Source organism: Nelumbo lutea, chromosome 8, assembly GCF_056320005.1.
Source record: "Nelumbo lutea isolate HS-2025 chromosome 8, American lotus-T2T, whole genome shotgun sequence".
Classification (NCBI taxonomy): domain Eukaryota; kingdom Viridiplantae; phylum Streptophyta; class Magnoliopsida; order Proteales; family Nelumbonaceae; genus Nelumbo; species Nelumbo lutea.
In genome coordinates, this window is record NC_142691.1 from 3,552,140 (window position 1) to 3,573,233 (window position 21,094).

At 34.2% G+C, this 21,094-nt stretch overlaps 1 protein-coding gene across 1 annotated transcript; it reads right to left on the reverse strand.

The window, feature by feature from the left end:
• Positions 1 to 724: 724 nt before the first annotated feature.
• Positions 725 to 19,950, reverse strand: LOC148842235 (omega-amidase, chloroplastic-like). Its single transcript, XM_088957844.1, has 10 exons — positions 19,548 to 19,950; positions 15,822 to 15,938; positions 14,455 to 14,679; positions 14,192 to 14,285; positions 12,519 to 12,593; positions 5,186 to 5,264; positions 3,317 to 3,332; positions 1,466 to 1,546; positions 1,261 to 1,343; positions 725 to 1,155 (listed from the first exon to the last, which is right to left on the reverse strand). The coding sequence occupies exons 1-10, from the start codon at positions 19,824 to 19,826 to the stop codon at positions 1,068 to 1,070; spliced, it is 1,137 nt and encodes a 378-aa protein (XP_088813970.1). The 5' UTR covers positions 19,827 to 19,950; the 3' UTR covers positions 725 to 1,067.
• Positions 19,951 to 21,094: the final 1,144 nt, after the last annotated feature.

Consider the following 21,094-nt stretch of genomic DNA (forward strand, 5'->3'; position numbering starts at 1 on the left):
ATCACCCAAAAAATCACTAAGAATTCGATCAATGTTACAATTTATAAACTCATTTCTCATTGATGTTCATTGGTACCGGAGTTAAGCCGGTGCTGATCCCGAAGAGGATAATTTGAATTGGTTCTCGCCCTTTTCCACTCCACCTTAGTAACCTGGGACCTGGGTTAAGAAAAAGTACTGCATTTCTTTGAATTCTTTCTGACATGCTGCTCACCAATTTAGCCAGGCCCAAAATGGCAACTAGGAAATAGCAGCAGCAGATTTTGATCCCAATACATGACTCGGTTATTCCCTGAAACTCCGCATGGCCCAATCCAATGATGAGAGAAAAGTTTTAACAGCACAATGGTGGGAGGCTTTTGATTTTTCCTCTCTTTCCTTAGAAGCTCACTTCGGCCTGCCCAATCAAATTAAGCGGCATTGCCCGTTTTGGGAATAACCTTTAACTCCAGGAAGTTGGATTCAGTCCTCAGAAGACCACGCTCACACCATCCACACAGCTACTTGCAGCTGTGCATTGGGAATATCTCCACATGAATAAAAGCATATAAGTATGGAGATATTCCCAATACACGATTGCAAGTGGCCATGAGTACGGGTGAACACGGTATTGTGAGAACCGAATCCGATCTTGAACTTCACATTATAAGAGAGTGAAGACAGAATGGAGACAAGGGTGATATGGCTCAATGTGATTGGGTAGTCATAGCATTGGAAACTTGGATTGTTAACTAATGTATTTCATTTTATTAATGAAACATTTCAAATATGTTAAGAAAGTAGAATAAATATGCAAAAAAAACAAAAAAAAACAAAAAACAAAAAACAGCTTTGTGACCTTGTGAAACAGTATTATGTCATCAGGATCTTAGACGACAAAAACAGGTATACAAGGAGATAGAACTCAGGAAAGATCTACATAAGCTACCTGTTTTTCCCACTTCCCAGCATTTCTAATCTAACGAAGCCCAACAGCTGTTCTTGTGTCGAAATCAATACCTTTCAAGCTTCAACCACCCTTCACTCTGGTACTTCCTTTTAACTCCCTTATTTGCTGAAAATTTTGTTTACTTGGTTGATTGTGAATTCAGCCTCTCAACATCTACCAACTGGTACAGATCACCTCGTTTTTGCCTCTCAAGTGGAAGGCTTGTTCTGCAAGTATAAAACGATAATAAAAGAACAAACAAGTTACCATTGAAGGAATGGGAGGAGTTAGAAGGAAGTTATAATTATACTCTAGGCTAGTAAGTGCCTCACCTTCTGGCTTCAATTAATGAATAATCAACTTCTGCTATGACAATGGCTTCATCATGTTCTGTAGTTGCAAGTACTTCTCCAAACTGGAATATTTGATTATTGCACTTCAGAAACATATTAAAACAAGCATAGTATCTACAAACTTGCAAAGTCTCAAGATGATTGCCATCACTTTGAAGCCTTTCGAGTTAATTTTTCTACTTACTGGTCCAACAAGGGTTGAGTGTCCCCAAGCAACATAACCAGCACCAACATCTCGAGCAGGTGAACAAGTAGCAACATACAACTGACATTATACAATGAAAACTGGTTAAGAGCATCACTCAGAGGAACTGGAAGCGATTAGTTAATCCATTCATAAGAAAATACAAACATGATTTTTTTTTTATCTTAAAAGGGCATTGAACTTTGATCATCTAAGAAACAGAAAGAAAAAGATTCTTGTAAATTTTATCAAGTTACCACCTGCAAAAATGCTCAAGAACAGTATAAACAGATTCAGACTAAGCAAGGTAATCAAAGTAAAAGAATTTGAATATTTTTTAAATAATTAAAATTGAAAGATATGAATTTAGAAGCATATAGAACAAAAAATCATAGGAAAGAACATTGATTCTTTTCATTAAAGAAATAAGGGGAATAAAAGTTAAAAAAAAACATATATTGCTTACATGGGAATTTTGAAATAGAAATTCAGTAGTGCATCCATTTATAAGTTAAGCACTGATCATAAATGAATTGACTAAACATATTCAGGATTCAGGAAGAAGTTCCATGTGCATGTTGTTTGCAAACAACATTGTTTTAATTAATGAAACTAATGAAGAATTAAATGCAAAGTTAAGCTTATGGACCAATGCCTTAGAAACAAGAGGTTTTAAAATAAGTAGGTCCAAAACAGAGTATATGACATGTAAATTTAGTAATAATAGAAGTAGAAATCAAGATACACTTACGATTGAAGACAAAGAGATAACTCAATGTGACCATTGTTGGTACATTGGTTCAATAATCCATAACAAGGGAGAGATTGAGGAGAAGGTCGCCAAAAGAATTAGAGTAGATTGGACAAAATGGAGGGGTGCATCTGGACTTTTGTTTATAGTCAAATACCACTTAGATTAAAAGGAAAATTCTATAAACAGTTGTAAGGCCAGTTATGTTGTATGGAATAGAGTGTTGGACAGTCAAGAAACAACATGTTCAGAAAACGTGGGAGAAATGTGAATGTTAAGATGGATGAGTGAAAAAAAATAGAAAGGATAGGATCATGAATGCAGCCATCCGTAAAAACCTAGAAGTAGCTTCAATAACTGATAAAATGAGAGAAAGTAGACTAAGATGGTTTGCCCATGTGCATAGAAGACCACCAATAGCTCCAGTTAGAAGAAGTGATTTGTTGCACCCGGAAGGGGCAAGAAGAGTTAGGTGTAGACCAAAAGGGGCATGGGTAGAAGTAGTAAGAAATTATTTAAGAACTAATAATTTAACAGTGGATATGGCTTTAAATATAATGGATTGGAGAAACAAGACTCATGTAGCCAACCCCATATAGTAGGGATAAGGCATGGACAGAATATGCAACAAGCTGTTAAGTTTCTAATCTTCAAATCGCAGTTTGATTATTTAGAAGCGGTTACGGAACTAGAGAACTTGAAAAGACATGATATCTCAACTACAATCCAACCCGGACAATATTGCTCTTCTATTCAGGTTTTAGAACAGTGGCTGAAAGCAGGAAATGGAGAAATAGAATCCTGAGTCCAAAGCCCATGTGTTATATGAAGCTCATACTCACCATAAAGCTTTTCTCATGTTTTCTCATAAAACTCTTTCATTGACAAAAGATTATGGCATTAGAAAGAATTGGAGGAATAGGCTTAGTGCAACTCACTCAAGTGACATAGAACAAATAGGATCATAACTATCAGAACCTTACCACCTCTATTCATCACAAGGGTTTAAATTTTTTTAACAGCAATTACAGATGACCAAATCTAATTACACAATAAGCACTTCCGTTAAACAGAGGAACGAAAACAGTTTTTAGAAGTACCTGATTATCTGCAGCCCTGCAGATGGAAACATGAAAACTCATATCAGTAATAATATATAAATTATAAAATAACTTCAGTCCTAGAAAAGCTATGAATTGGATAAGCTCATACTCCTTCGACAATGAATAAATATATGAATAGAGATCCAAAACATTAAATAAATAAAATAACAAGTGCAACTGCACTACCGGAAAGCAAAAGTTAAAGATACAACTGCAAATTCCATCAGAAGCAACTCAAGAGTCAAAAGTATGTCTTTTTCCAGAATATTTGATTGTTTCCTTTTTTTATTTGAAACATTAAATCCTATTAATGTAATAAAATGAGGAATATGCCAAGCCACCCAAACTCTCTCACACAATATGCTACAATATATAAAAAGGTATACTTCCTGTGATTAGGATTAGCAACCAAGAAACACATATATTCTATAATAAGTACATTAGAATATTGAACCATCTCATTTTTTACCAAGTACTTCTAGAAAGCAAATTAGAGGTTTTCTTTGTTGCCTTGGTTCACATAATATGCATATTATGGCTGAATTTTCTAAATAATCTCTATTGATCAAAAAAAAATTCTAAAAAATCTTTGAACAGAATAATAAAAAAAAAGGCAATTTGCATTCCAAGGGTAGACAACAACCTAGTTCTTTTTATCAAACAAGGAAAAAATTACTCTTCCCATTCTTCTTTTCCCATGTTTCTACAAGGAACCATAGATTCCTATGTTTTACCATTCAAATTGCACCAGTTTCTTCCATATGGGAACTAAACTCAAGCAAATTAAGTTGAGGCCTTGATGGAACAATAACGACCTTTTATTAACGATATCTCATTTGAATGGCAAAGTTGAGTCTCCTCTTTCCATACAATCATGATGTCACTGTTGAGTTGGGCCTAGTTGTTTTTATTCTTATTTTAAGTTATTTAGTTAGGAAGTTGTTGGGCTTTAGGCCCATTAGTTTATGTTTTTAAGTTGTGACTGTTCAGCTACTTTAGTAGCCGCCCTACTAAGGGCATTCTTGTAATATCTCATCCTTTAAGTTAAGTATAAATTATAATGAGGGGTTGGCGGCTAGGGTTAATCTAAGAATCCTGGTTAACTTCCTCCTCTTTTCTTCTCTACTGTTGAAATCTCCATCTTCTTCTTCTTTCCCTTCACAAGGAATTCAACTAAATCTGCAATCAGTGATTTCTACTGTCACAAAGGAAGTGGTTTGGACACAAAACAACCCATGATTCAACTTACTGGTCAAGAAGACCCATAATGGAACTCACTAACCATTTAATTGAACCCTAACACAACTTAAAATTTTGAAGATAGTTGAGAATCACCCATGGGCTCTGTTTTATATGCCATGTCAAGCCTTTACCTTGATTCTTGTACAGTTAACAAGCTTATTCAATCATATACTCAACAGTCAATTAGCCCAAGACCATGAAGTTAGCTTAGTCCTAGAAGCTGTTTAGAATCCTTTCTACGTTGCCTTTGAAGCTTTGTTTGTTAATTGACTCCTATTTTGTCTGAGCTCCTTAATGTTATCACTTATTAGGACAGGGATCAGAAACTTCTTGAATGTTTTACGAGTCAAAGTAAGTTCTAGCCTTTTAAAAAATTAACCTTTTGAAACAAAACCAATGGTATCCACTCCACAAGTGAAACATGTTCCTTATTGAAATCTTGAAGCATGTACAAGAACTTATAAAGTGTTCAGCATCAATGATCAACATGCATGCTTTTCATTGTTGTACATAAGTCATTCCTACGGGCCATGAACTTAGCAGTCAAAATTTTCCATAATCATTGCTTCAGTCCATCTTTTTAGTTTCCAAAACATACAAATATGCGTTATGACATGCCATTACCTTGCCCTCTGTAACAGTTCCCAATGCAAGGGACCAGTGGTCATGTTAAAAGCTCCAGGATAACATAGCAAGTGAGCCCCTGATATCCAAATGGTCATATTCCCAATCAGTAGTAAATTGAGATGAATTAGAGAATCAGTGAACATCAACGTAATAACATATGATCAATTTAGTGGAGCAAAACAACAAGACAAGTAGTACCATCTTACTTGCAAACCTCCAAAAGTAGTAAAAATTCCATACCCCTATGTGAGTAAAACCATCTTCATGTTGTCTCATTTAAACATAATTTGCTTTAGAGAACATGTAACATAAAAGTGGGGCATGGAAGAGCAAATCAGCAAACCAAAAATTCCCCAGCATAATGTCCTTCTAAAAGATACAGATATATAAGCTTTTTTTGTAACAAGTCCAGTGGTAATGTTATGAGCTCAATGATTGTATCAAGACCACTGAAAGATTCATATTTCACTGACTTCAACCAATTTCAAGTTAATAATATCATTTTCTAGCAAACAGTATATTATTATCAAGTTTTTAACACACAGTATACCAATTTTTGGATTTTAAAATACAGAAAAGGCAGTACCAACCTTCCTACCACTTGGCTTGCAAGTGAGCCGAGTACAGGATCAGGGACTGTTTGATCGTAGCTTAAGTGGCTGAATTGAATGACTTAATGATTTGTCTTTAGTGGATATAATAACTAAGGAGTTCAAAACCTACTTAATAACTTACTAAAAGCAGTGTTTTAAAATGCGTGCCTAGGCGCACAGGCGAGGTGCATTTTAGGGTAGGTGCCTCACTCAGGTCCTAGACGCAGCCCTCTCAAAAGGCGCATGCCTGGTGTGCCTTGCGCCTCAGCCCAAGCGTGCACCTTTGAAACTTTGATGCTTTTTTTGTGTCTAGCGGCTGGGCCAGGGCTCCGCCCCCAGACCCCAATGTCACACCCCTCAAGCAAAGCCCAAACAAGTCCACGGATGTTGTTCATTCATTCATCCTAATAAAATGTCTTCTTAAAAAGCAATTAAAATTATAAAATCATTGTTTTTTGTGTGAGAACTAGGAATTTAAGACCTAATGTGGACTTGTTTGGGCTTGCCTCGAAGGGCGTGGTACAAAGGCAGCTCATAGAATCAGGAATGTAATCTACATATATATAATAAAATTGGATGTTGCAAACCTCCAAAAGTAGTAAAAATTCCATACCCCTATGTGAGTAAAACCATCTTCATGTTGTCTCATTTAAACATAATTTGCTTTAGAGAACATGTAACATAAAAGTGGGGCATGGAAGAGCAAATCAGCAAACCAAAAATTCCCCAGCATAATGTCCTTCTAAAAGATACAGATATATAAGCTTTTTTTGTAACAAGTCCAGTGGTAATGTTATGAGCTCAATGATTGTATCAAGACCACTGAAAGATTCATATTTCACTGACTTCAACCAATTTCAAGTTAATAATATCATTTTCTAGCAAACAGTATATTATTATCAAGTTTTTAACACACAGTATACCAATTTTTGGATTTTAAAATACAGAAAAGGCAGTACCAACCTTCCTACCACTTGGCTTGCAAGTGAGCCGAGTACAGGATCAGGGACTGTTTGATCGTAGCTTAAGTGGCTGAATTGAATGACTTAATGATTTGTCTTTAGTGGATATAATAACTAAGGAGTTCAAAACCTACTTAATAACTTACTAAAAGCAGTGTTTTAAAATGCGTGCCTAGGCGCACAGGCGAGGTGCATTTTAGGGTAGGTGCCTCACTCAGGTCCTAGACGCAGCCCTCTCAAAAGGCGCATGCCTGGTGTGCCTTGCGCCTCAGCCCAAGCGTGCACCTTTGAAACTTTGATGCTTTTTTTGTGTCTAGCGGCTGGGCCAGGGCTCCGCCCCCAGACCCCAATGTCACACCCCTCAAGCAAAGCCCAAACAAGTCCACGGATGTTGTTCATTCATTCATCCTAATAAAATGTCTTCTTAAAAAGCAATTAAAATTATAAAATCATTGTTTTTTGTGTGAGAACTAGGAATTTAAGACCTAATGTGGACTTGTTTGGGCTTGCCTCGAAGGGCGTGGTACAAAGGCAGCTCATAGAATCAGGAATGTAATCTACATATATATAATAAAATTGGATGTTGCAAACCTCCAAAAGTAGTAAAAATTCCATACCCCTATGTGAGTAAAACCATCTTCATGTTGTCTCATTTAAACATAATTTGCTTTAGAGAACATGTAACATAAAAGTGGGGCATGGAAGAGCAAATCAGCAAACCAAAAATTCCCCAGCATAATGTCCTTCTAAAAGATACAGATATATAAGCTTTTTTTGTAACAAGTCCAGTGGTAATGTTATGAGCTCAATGATTGTATCAAGACCACTGAAAGATTCATATTTCACTGACTTCAACCAATTTCAAGTTAATAATATCATTTTCTAGCAAACAGTATATTATTATCAAGTTTTTAACACACAGTATACCAATTTTTGGATTTTAAAATACAGAAAAGGCAGTACCAACCTTCCTACCACTTGGCTTGCAAGTGAGCCGAGTACAGGATCAGGGACTGTTTGATCGTAGCTTAAGTGGCTGAATTGAATGACTTAATGATTTGTCTTTAGTGGATATAATAACTAAGGAGTTCAAAACCTACTTAATAACTTACTAAAAGCAGTGTTTTAAAATGCGTGCCTAGGCGCACAGGCGAGGTGCATTTTAGGGTAGGTGCCTCACTCAGGTCCTAGACGCAGCCCTCTCAAAAGGCGCATGCCTGGTGTGCCTTGCGCCTCAGCCCAAGCGTGCACCTTTGAAACTTTGATGCTTTTTTTGTGTCTAGCGGCTGGGCCAGGGCTCCGCCCCCAGACCCCAATGTCACACCCCTCAAGCAAAGCCCAAACAAGTCCACGGATGTTGTTCATTCATTCATCCTAATAAAATGTCTTCTTAAAAAGCAATTAAAATTATAAAATCATTGTTTTTTGTGTGAGAACTAGGAATTTAAGACCTAATGTGGACTTGTTTGGGCTTGCCTCGAAGGGCGTGGTACAAAGGCAGCTCATAGAATCAGGAATGTAATCTACATATATATAATAAAATTGGATGTTGCAAACCTCCAAAAGTAGTAAAAATTCCATACCCCTATGTGAGTAAAACCATCTTCATGTTGTCTCATTTAAACATAATTTGCTTTAGAGAACATGTAACATAAAAGTGGGGCATGGAAGAGCAAATCAGCAAACCAAAAATTCCCCAGCATAATGTCCTTCTAAAAGATACAGATATATAAGCTTTTTTTGTAACAAGTCCAGTGGTAATGTTATGAGCTCAATGATTGTATCAAGACCACTGAAAGATTCATATTTCACTGACTTCAACCAATTTCAAGTTAATAATATCATTTTCTAGCAAACAGTATATTATTATCAAGTTTTTAACACACAGTATACCAATTTTTGGATTTTAAAATACAGAAAAGGCAGTACCAACCTTCCTACCACTTGGCTTGCAAGTGAGCCGAGTACAGGATCAGGGACTGTTTGATCGTAGCTTAAGTGGCTGAATTGAATGACTTAATGATTTGTCTTTAGTGGATATAATAACTAAGGAGTTCAAAACCTACTTAATAACTTACTAAAAGCAGTGTTTTAAAATGCGTGCCTAGGCGCACAGGCGAGGTGCATTTTAGGGTAGGTGCCTCACTCAGGTCCTAGACGCAGCCCTCTCAAAAGGCGCATGCCTGGTGTGCCTTGCGCCTCAGCCCAAGCGTGCACCTTTGAAACTTTGATGCTTTTTTTGTGTCTAGCGGCTGGGCCAGGGCTCCGCCCCCAGACCCCAATGTCACACCCCTCAAGCAAAGCCCAAACAAGTCCACGGATGTTGTTCATTCATTCATCCTAATAAAATGTCTTCTTAAAAAGCAATTAAAATTATAAAATCATTGTTTTTTGTGTGAGAACTAGGAATTTAAGACCTAATGTGGACTTGTTTGGGCTTGCCTCGAAGGGCGTGGTACAAAGGCAGCTCATAGAATCAGGAATGTAATCTACATATATATAATAAAATTGGATGGTCCATGTCAGCAAGTCTCTCCTTTGAAAGACCCTATTTATCTATTTTCTCAATTTTTTTGTATTTTCCTATTTTACTTTGTTTTAAAAATATAAAAAAGTAATCATTGCTTATCTTGATTAGATTAATAAAGTTGCACACTATTAGAGAGACAGACCTTTGGGTTTTCCAAGGCTTATTATTTTAATGCATGTTATTATTACATTTAAAAAAGGCATTTAAGAGAGAGAGAGAGGGGGGGGAGGGACGGGGAATAGTAATAATAATTACTGTATTTTAAATTTTCAGTATTAATAAATAATTACAATGTTTTTAATAATTACAGTATTTTTAAATAATTATCAATATTTATTCAAAAACAGTATTAAGTAATGTATTTATTAATTAATCAATGTAAGTTATAATTTACTAAAAAAAGTATTAACAATTATAGTATTTATTAATTAACAGTAATAAAATAATTACAGTATTTTATTAATTAACAATATTAACTGTACTTTTAATTATTAAAGTATTTTTATTAATTACAGTATTTTTAATTAATATAATACTTTTAATAATTATAATATTATTTTATTAACAGTATTTTTAATAATTACAGTATTAATAATTAACCATATTTTTACAGTATTTTCAATAATTGAAGTATTATTAATTACAGTATTTATTAATTAACAGTGTTTATTAAATAATATTTGAAACTGTAAGTAATATAATTAAATTTTAAACTGTAATTGAAAGTAATTATATATAAATGAACAGAAATTAGCCAAGAAAATAACCAAAAATAAAGTACCAATAATTTTGTCATAATTACCAAATATTATCCAAGAAATTACCAAAAATCGATTAACATGGTTTCTAATAAATATGACAAATCACCAAAAATTAAAAAAATAAATAACCATTAAAATTACTTTTTGAGAGAAGCTATTTGTCTATTTTTTCAATTTTTTGCATATTTCCTATTTTCTTTTGTTTTAAAAATATAAAAATGTAATCATTGCTTATCTTGATTAGATTAATAAAGTTGCACACTTTTGGAGAGAGACCTTTGGATTTTCTAAGGCCTCTTTTTTTAATGTATGTTATTATTACATTTAAAAAAGACATTTAAGAGAGAGAGAGAGAGAGAGAGAGGGAGGGAGTAGTAATAATAATTACTGTATTTTAAAATTTACAGTATTAATAATAGTTATAATATTTTTAATAATTAACAGTACTTTTAATAATTATAGTCTTTTTTAAATAATTATCAGTGTTTATTCAAAAACCAGTATTAAATAATGTAATTTATAATTTATTAAAAAACAGTATTAACAATTACAGTATTTATTAATTAACGGTAATTAAATAATTACAGTATTAGTATTAACTGTGCTTTTAATTAATATAGTACTTTTAATAATTACAACATTAACTACAGCATTTCAAATAATTAACATTATTTATTAAAATAATGTATTTTTATTAATAATATTTTTAAAAATTACAGTATTAATAATTAACTGTATTTTACAATATTTTCAATAATTGCAGTATTATTGATTACAGTATTTATAAATTAATAGTGTTTATTAAAATACTGTATTTATTAAAAAAATATTAATATTTTTATTAATTTGTTAATTAACAGTTTTTAAATTGTTAATTAATGTAAGTTATAATTTAAATTGTATTTTCAATATTATTTAAATCATATTTGAAACCATACGTAATATATTTAAATTTTAAATTGTAATTAAAAGTAATTACATTTAATTAAATCTAAGCTATAAATAGCAGAAAATTACATTTAATGAACAGAGATTAACCAAGAAAATAACCAAAAATAAAGTACCAATAATTTTGTCATAATTACCAAAAATTATCCAAGAAATTACCAAAAATGGATTAACATGATTTCTAATAAATATGATAAATTACCAAAAATTAAAAATATATATATAACCATTAAAATTACCTTTTGAAAATGTGTACTAATTATCAATACTCTTCAAGAAATAAATGTAATTAGTTCAGAGTGTATTTAAAATACATTTGTTTTTTTGTATATATTATAAATTATATAATTTAAACATTATAATCCTTGCCTATGGTGATATTAGTTCATAGTGTTACAATGAAAAATAGAAAAAATGTGTTTACTATTATGTATTTCCATTATTTCACTTTCACTCAACAAAACCCGTGCATCGCATGGGTCCCCGCTAGTACTTTTACATCACATTAGCCACTTGAAGTAATGCAATTGAGAAAAAAAAGAGATTGTGGGTTTTCTATGCTTGAAAATGTTTTATATATTTGATTTTATTTTTAAATTCTCATTTGTATATGCTTTACATGTTATATTATGTATTTTAATATTAGATAATAGGTTTTTTAAAACATTTATTTTAAAATTAAAGTTTGTATTTTTATTAACATTATGTTTAATTTTTTTTTGCGTTTTTTTGAATTTTTTGGCTTTTTTATTTTTTAGCCTTTTTTATTTTTGCGCCTTGCTTAAAAAGGCGCAAGCCTCGCTTTTTGCCTCAGGTGCAAATTGACCCCTGCGCCTTGCGCTTTCAAAACACTGACTAAAAGATAAAGTAATGTCATTCAGTTCAGCCACTTCAGCTGTTATGTGTTATCAAAATGTCCCTAAGCCAATTAGGGACCCACAAGAATGAGATGCTCAAGATAGGAGCTAAAGCCTCTGTATCTCTAATTAGAAATCTGAAGGCCATAAATCCCCTGGTAAAGGAATCTATCCAACCAGATGAAAAGACTAACTTTAAGCCTTGTAACCAGAAATTACCACATGATTAGAATCCAAAAAGTTGGACTCTCACAAGGAAGACAAAACCAAATAGAAATGGGGAGACCAACCGAAGACCAACACAACCAAACCTCAAACATAACCCAACTCCAAATATAACAAAGCCTTAACCCAACTACTGAATTGGCCTCAAACTAAAGCAACCAAGGTTGAGTCAGTTAGGTCAAGTGATTGGGTTTGGACAGTTTGTCTGAAATAAAATGATCATTAAATACAAAGAAATTCTTAATATTGTGATAAAAAACCTAAGATTATTTAATCTTCAAACCACTAACCAAAGATCAAGGCAACCTAAGACCTAAGATGGCCAAAAATTCAATATTGATGAAATGATGACTACATTACTATGGAGGTCCTGGGATAAGGCTCTGCTCACATGCATCAAGGTAGATATTACCAACAATCAATATCAAAAATAAGAGGTAAACATGGAACAAACCTCTTGCTGCATATAACACTGCTAGTTCTTGGAATCGAATGTCATAACAAATACCTATACCAAGACGCCCAATATCTGCACATACACAAAAAAAAAAAAAAAAAAAATCATTAATTATGATGCATGGTTAGGAGTAGGGGTGCAATCAAACCAAGCCAAGCCGAACTTTGGCATGTCTTGGCTCAGTTCAACTAAAATACTCCTATATTTGAGTCCAAGTTCAAGTTTGATTTGAACTCTATTTTCTAGTTCAAGTTCGGTTCAACTAAATATTCGATAAGTTCAAGTTCGGATTGAAATCTCAAAAAACTAATATATTTTTATATTTTATAATATATAATAATTTGTTATATTATATAATATAAAAATATACATATATATTAAAAATATATTTCCATATTCTATAATATATATATATATATAATCGAGCCAGACTCGCGAGCTTTCAAGCCAAACATTTTATTGGTCGAGTTCGAATAACTAATCGAACACACCTTGAGATTTGAATTCGATTCAAACTCTATTAGTATTGGACTGTAATCCTAAACAAACTCAAGCTCGAACTCTTCAACTAAAGCTCAATTTGATTACACCCCTAGTTAGGAGTTTGGTTTTTGGGAAGAGTGCAAATGCTGGTTCAGTGCATATATGCAGTCTGGTGGTTCAGTTTTGCTGGTAAGCATGCATTCATCTACTGAAAGTGACAGCTTTCACAAATTTCAAGGCATGCTTGCATCCAAAATGGGAGCTTTCAATCTCAGGATTCATGTTTGCACCCATTACAACTAAAAATTGTTTGGCAAGAAAGTAAATTTATCAATGCAAAACTAAACCAACTTTGCATTTGCATGGACCAGAATGCACTCTACATATTTGTATTTACACTCTTCACAAACAGAGCCTACATATCTCCTTTTTTCCCCTTCCACGACTACCTAAGAAATGCCCCGAAAACATTCACACAGTTGGCAAGACAAAAGATACACTGTTGAGATAAATTAATGAGAAATAACTTTCGGTAGGCCACAACCATCAAAACCAAACATAGGAGTAATTCTCAAGTGATACTTATCAAAAACAAAAAAGTAATGTTTAAGTTGATGAAATAAAAGTACAGGATGATCTAATTTAAATAGCATTATCAGCTGCAAAAGGACATATTAAAATGATAAGAGCGTGTTTAAAAATGATAAAGTTTCAAAGGGCTAACTAAAAGTCCAATAAAGCAGCAAAAGTTCTATCCATTAGGAAAAATAGATGGCCAAATAAATGAAAAGGATAATCACTTATAGCCTCCTTCAAAAGGATTTACATCATGACTAATCGATACATCTTCCCTCAAAATGATGCACTTCATAACTAATTGTTTTCTTTACAAATAACTTGAACATGTCCAAATAGCCTTTCTAGGTTATCAACTTATTATTATCAGAACTTTGTAGTTAAAACAAAACCCCAATTATGTGGACATGTTCTAAACAATATAAGAAGGCCAAGATTCAAGAATGCAAGCAAGGCAACACACAACAGCCACAGGAAATATCAGTGGCAGAATTTAGTAAAATCACCAGCATTTGCATTATATCAAGAAATGCATACATTTCTTAAGAAGAATATAGGCATTAAGACAAAGCCTAACAAAGAAGGTCCGAATGCAAATAAGCACATCAAACCTGTGTCCACGATGGTAGGGTTCTCTCCTGCTGTGAGAGTGTTTGATTCCTTAAATGTAATCTTCCCTGGGATATCAATGTCAAAAAGATGGATCTGTAATTACAGAGATACTTTGAGTCAGAAATTTTTGTTAAACCAACCTTAATAACAAAAACAATTTTCCATGATAATGATGATGACATTGATTATGGAGAGAACAAAAAAAAGAACATGCTAAATTATATGGTTATCTAGCACATGGAAAGGATGTGTGGACAAATACCTTTCTGTGTTTAGCCTTCAGTTTCCCATCCGTGCCAAAAACACAGCAAGTATTGTATAAACGATCACCAGAACGTTCTGGTATGGAGCCACCAACTATTGTGATCTGGAGACGGTGAGCTAACTCAGATAACATTGCAGTTGAAGGAGATGCATCACCTCCAGTATCAATATCTTCCGCATATATTGGAAAGCTATCATTTGAATATGGACCATTCCATATTTCCTGACATTAAACAAATTATGGAATATGAAACAAGTAACTTTTTCATCACACAATAAGGTTTCTTGATACATGATAAGACATACCCAACAAGTTATATACCAAAGATAGTGGCAATGCAATAATGCACACTCTTAGTTTCTGCTTCAGAAACTAGCAAAAGTTGAGGCTGTAATCCAATTAGGATTATGCCATTATGGTTAATTCCTAGCAAGGTGCTTCATTCATGGACATTGAGAGCCATTGTCAAACCATGTGAAATATTGTCTACTCTATGTGTAGTTGCTTCTCCCTTTCATAGTTATCTACTATTAATTTTACAGCAGCCAACGTTTTGAAGATTGGAAGTGATCAAATTGTTTGGTGTATTTCCTTAGGCCGAAGGAATTTGGGACAATCTCATACCTTAAGGACAGAGGCCTTCACTTGGCACTGCTTACTCTTGACAACATTTTTATCATTGATCATATGAAGGGTACATGTTTCAGGATGACAAGTCTTTGCTTCGTGTGCAATAACTATAAGAGTAAAGAAGATGTGGAGATGCCACAATTATTTATATCTCAAAGAATTGATTATTTCATTTGGTATTTTTCTCTGTAGAAAATCGGTCTTCAGGCATGTCCATTGTCATAAAATCCTTTCTACATGGCCATCTCTTGCAGGTAGTAACACAGCAAAATTTTCTGATTTGCATACTGTTGAGGAATTTGGAGAGGAGGGAATACAATAATTTTTTATGGTAAGAAGCAGGACAACAAGAAGCTGTTTGCTGATTTGGAAACCTTATTTTGGATTATTGATGGCCCATCTGGAATTTGAAGACGTGGAGATTGGAGAAATCTTATTTTCAAACAAATTTTTGGTTTACTCTTGATATTGAATTGATGATATCTAGCTTTTCTTCTCTTTTTTTTTTTTCTTCTTCTGCTTTGGATATGTGAGATAGTCTACTTCACTTACGTATTGATTTCAATGCTTCTTCCAATCATATTTCTCTACAACTACAAAACCATGGGAAAAAATCCTCCAAATTGAACCAATTTAACTTAGGTGGTGATTAATAGAGGAATTTGATTTCTCACATTTTCAAATAAGAATAAAAAATTTAAATTGAATGATGTATACAGACACTTTGAACATACTGGCAAGAGAACAAGCTGAGCACCCTTTTCTGCTGCCTCCTCAATTGCTTTGCGAGCATGAGCAATGTTCCTCTCCTTATCAGCAGTCACTTGCAGTTGACAAAGAGCAATCTTGAACTGAAATTGACAAAAGAAATAATCAGAAAAAAGAGCCTTATTTTTAAGCTTCATTGAGGTAGTTTAAACAGGAACTTACCTATTTCTGTGTATCGATAAAGAATATTGTTAAAATAGATTCGGTGGGCCAGTAAAACAAACCCACCAAATTACAAACAGTGGCTCACTGACTAAGCCCACTATATCACAATCAGTGGCTCATCGGTAGGAGCCCACCTATTTCTATTACTTAGCGGTGAAGACTATTTTACCGCTTAAGTATGTGGTTGTAATTATTTTTCAAAATTCCCTTTATACCCCTCTCTACAAGTATAAATAGGGGTCCTCTCCTCCGTTCATTTCATCCTATTTCATTTTCATTGTATACATTGTATATAGTGTGTTGAGAGGAGTGTGGTGTGTTGGGTGTATCGGGTGTCGGGTACAAGTGAGGTTCTAATGAGGTTATTTTAGTGTTGTATTTTCTCTTATTTATAGTGAAGAAGAAAAGCTCTGAGTTGCTGTCCGTGGACGTAGGCAATTTGGCCAAACCACCTTAAATCTAGTGTTCTCTCTCTCTTCTTTCTTTGGCTTTCTTGCTATCTGCTTTTGTTTCTTTCTATGCACATACAGATTATATCATCCATTGCACCATTTCCAACAATTGGTATTAGAGCTTCACGGTTCTATTCTTGTGTTCTGCCAACATTTGTACTTGAATGAGTTCAACACTCTAGTAAGCAAATTAGCAGCTATTGAGGTATGTATTGACGATGAAGAAAATGTTGCTCTTTTGCTTTGCTTCATGCCTGATTCTTGGGATAGTTTGATAATGGATTTGAGCAATACCAAAGATCTGTCATTAGAATCTACTATTTCTATGTTGCTTACAAAAGAATCTCATAGAAAAGTTAATGAGAATTCTTCAGGTGATGAAATGATGGTATAAGGTAGATCCAATGAGAAAAGTAGTTCTAGCAGAAATCAAATGAGATCCAAGTCGAAAGGCAAAAGGAAAGGACTCAAGTGTTGGAATTGCGGTAAGAAATGTCACCTTTGAAAAGATTATAGACAACCAAAGCATATCAAAATCGGCCCAACTCTGACAAAGATCCAAATTCAAAGAATTCCCAAGGAAACATTGCAGAAGGAAGTGATTCATCAGAAGATCGTGAGGTGTTGTCTGTTGATTCATGTGAAAATTTAAAGCATAACTGGATATTGGATTATGGTGCTTCTTTCCCATATGGCGTTGTGGAAAGATTGGTTCTACGCATACCAATCGTGTGATGATAGGACTATTTACATGGGCGACAACAACACATTGAAAATAGTAGGAGTTAGAGACGTCATAATTACTATGTTTGACGGCATTACTCATACAATCACTAGTGTACAACATGTTCCATAACTGCAAAAGATTCTCTTGTCACTAGGAAAGTTTGATGAGGACAGTTACAAGTTTTCTGAAGAAAAAGGCCAATTGAAGATCAATAAAGGAGCTATGGTGATTGCAAAGAGAAAATTACAAGGAAAGCCATACCACTTGATCGGAGATACCATGGTCGACGACGCCATCGTTGCAAATGTTGTGATCAATTCAGTCATGATTTGGCACAAACTTCATCATTTTACTATGACATGCTAATTGCAGGTACTGATAAAGGAAGTATCACAACACTGAAAGCTCATTTATTAGGGAGTTTGACATGAAGGATCTGGAGGCAGTTAATCACATTCTTGGAATGACAATATATAGGGACAAAAAGAACAGGAAAGTCTTGACAACTCAAAAGAGTTATGTTCAAAAGATCTTGTGCCGCTTCAACATGCAAGAAATCAAACCAGGCGGTATCCCATTTCCTATTGGTTGTAAGTTGTCTTCAGAACAATCCCCGAATACTGAAGCTAAGAAGACAAAGATGCCCCACATACCATATTCATCAGCAATAGGGAGCCTTATGTTTGTCATGGTGTGCACCAGACCGAACATTGCACAAACAGTGGAAGCAGTCAATAAGTTCATGGAAAATCCAAGAAAATATCATTGGAGTGTGGTAAAAAGGATCCTTCATTACTTGAAGAGTACTTTTAAAGTCTCTATTTGTTATAGTGGCCAAAGCTTGAAGCTAGTTGGTTATGTAGATGCAAACTATGCAGGAGGTCATGATAATAGAAAATCAATTACTAACTAAGTATTTTCTTTAGTTAATGGCACAATGAGTTGGCATCAAAATTGCAATCTGTAGTGGCCTTATCTACAACAGAAACAAAATATATGTCAGCTACACAAGCATGCAAAGAAAATATTTGGCTAAAGAGGTTGCTTGAAGAATTCCACATCAAGCAATAAATGGTGACTATTCATGGTGACAGTCAAAGTGCATTACACTTAGCACAAAATCCCGTCTTTCATGCTTGAACCAAACACATTAATGTACAATACCACTTTGTTCATGAAGTAGTTGAGGATTGGTAGATCTCATTACAAAAGATTCACACCAATGATAATGTTGTTGATATACTAACAAAGCCTATGATGAGAGCGAAGTTTATCTGGTGTAGAACTTCTCTAGGACTTAAAGCTACTTAACAAAAGATGATCGGCAGCTATTCTCGATAAGGTTTTTCACTATGAAAATAGTCTTAAGTGGGAGAATGTTAAAATAGATTTGGTGGGCTAGTAAAACAAACTGACCGAACCCACCAAATTACAAACTGTGGCTTACCTATTAAGCCCACCATATAACAATCGGTGGGCCACCGGTAGGAGCCCACCTATTTCTATTACTTAGCGGTAAAAGACTATTTTACCACTCAAGTATGTGGTTGTAATTCTTTTTTCAAAATTCCCTTTATACCCCTCTCTACAAGTATAAATAGGGGTCCCCTTCTCCATTCATTTCATTTTCATTTTCATTACACATTGTATACGGTGTGTTGAGAGGAGTATGGTGTTGGGTGTATTGGGTGTCATGTACGAGTGAGGTTCTGCTAAGGTTATTTTAGTGTTGTATGTTCTCTTGTTTATAGTGAAGAAGAAAAGCTCAGAGTTGATACCCGTGGACATAGGTAATTTGGCCGAATCTAGTGTTCACTCTCTTCTTTCTTTCTTGGCTTTCTTGCTATCTGCTTTTGTTTCTTTCTGTGCAAGTACAGATTATATTATCCGTTGCACAGTTTCCAATAAATATCATAAACTAAACATGGCAAAGGAGCATATAAGAAAGGACTATAGTCACCACAAGGCATATAACCACCATGGAGCGATCTTGCCCAGCTTACCATCGAGCAAATAAATTTTGAAAAAATTAAAAAAGTTATTATTAGAAAACAAAAAACAAAAGCCCGGGTTAATCTGGATTATAGAAAAGAGTAGGAGAGTCGACTTAAGCCACGATCTGAAGTAACAGCAAGCACCAATTCTTCGTGTCCAATTGAAGTACTGAACTCAACAATCGAAAATTAATCTCTACATCAATTAATACTTTCTCTTGGAGAGCAACTTCTAAAATCATTAACAAAACCTGAAGCTATCTAGAGGGATTTCATTCGAAACAACCTGAGATAATAGCATATTTTCTGGATTGGAGAAGAAAATGAATGGAAAGAAGAAGATAAAGGTCTTGCCCTGGTTACAGGAGGGACAGGCAACGAAAGCGCAGGAGGAACCCTAGCTTGTTCGTGCTTGTAAGCAGACGCCATTGTTGGAGACACGTTGGCGATCAGCCTCGACCTCGAGAGTTTATAATTGGTACTGCTGCTGGTAGCGCGTTTGGCTCCCAACGAAGAGGAGTAAGTGAAGAGACTGTTTGAACGAAACAGGGGAGAGAAGGAACTGGTGGAGTTGGAGAGAGTAGGATTTCGTGAGTGGATGGTAGACGAAAGCAAGGCATGTCCGGCTTTCATTTTCAGCGATGCCGCATCATGTTCTCAGTAAGGTGACGTTTGGTACGAAGGATGATTTCTTGAAAAATCACTGCTAAATCGGGTCTACCGTGATGTTCGGTTTCGTAGGCATTTATTGAAAGAAACATTGTTACATTAGCGTCACATAAGCGTTAATGTTTATTGCAAATGAAATCACTTTTGATTTTATAGATATGGTGGTGAGAATATCACATTGTTTTCTCATGAAAATGGTATTGGCCACGTGGAGTTGTAAGCATTTTGTTTGGAATAAGTGTTAGACATAGGCATTTTCTAATAAAACATCACTGGTTTTGTTTGGTATTGGCAAAAATGCTTTCAACATTAATCTATATTATCCAATGTCCAAGATGATGTCACATCATTGCATTGTCGATAATAATGCATCATTTTTTTTATAAAAACATTGGGGTATTTTGTAGTGTGGATGAGAAGTTGATGGGTCTGGACTGATCCACATCACATCCTGTGGTAGGAATCAATTCACACCACACCACAATCCACAGTTGTTATGATGGACAAACTATGTGGATTGGATCAGCCCACACCCACAGTGGCGTTCTGTAGTGTGGTGTGGACCAAACCACATTTTTTTATTCCATGTATCTCATTACATTTTATGAATGATCTACACCAACATTTTAAAAAACGACCCGGAAATTGAACCGTTATGACCACCAGTTTCTAGGTCGATGGTCCAATTGTCTGATTCAAACGAATGGTCCGTTCTAACAAACAAATTAAAAAATAAAAAAATAATAATTAAAAATAAAAAAACAATAAAAAACCATTGAACGGGTTGATGGTTTGACCACTCAGGTCAACAGGTTGTTGACTTTTTTAACGGTTTTTAGCCAAAAAACAGGTTTGAGGTAAAATGGAACCACTTGCCTGGACGGTTCCCAAGCTAAACATTACGATCGTCCGAGTCAACAGCGATTCAAAAACCTTGATCTATATAGTTAATCATAAATATCTAATCTTTGCATTTTATATAATAAATATATTGAAAAATGCATCAATGAATTAATATTAACCAATAAATATAAATTATTTTATAAAAACAAAAGCAAAATAATTAAAATTTTAAAAATATATTTTAAATATTTAAAATATAATTTTATTAATAAAACATTAAAATTAAAAAAAATAAAATAATTAATATATATTAACAAAAATATTAAAATGTGAAATTGACAATAAGGTAGCCTTTTTTAGGGAAAGTGTGAAGTAGGAGATCAAAAATC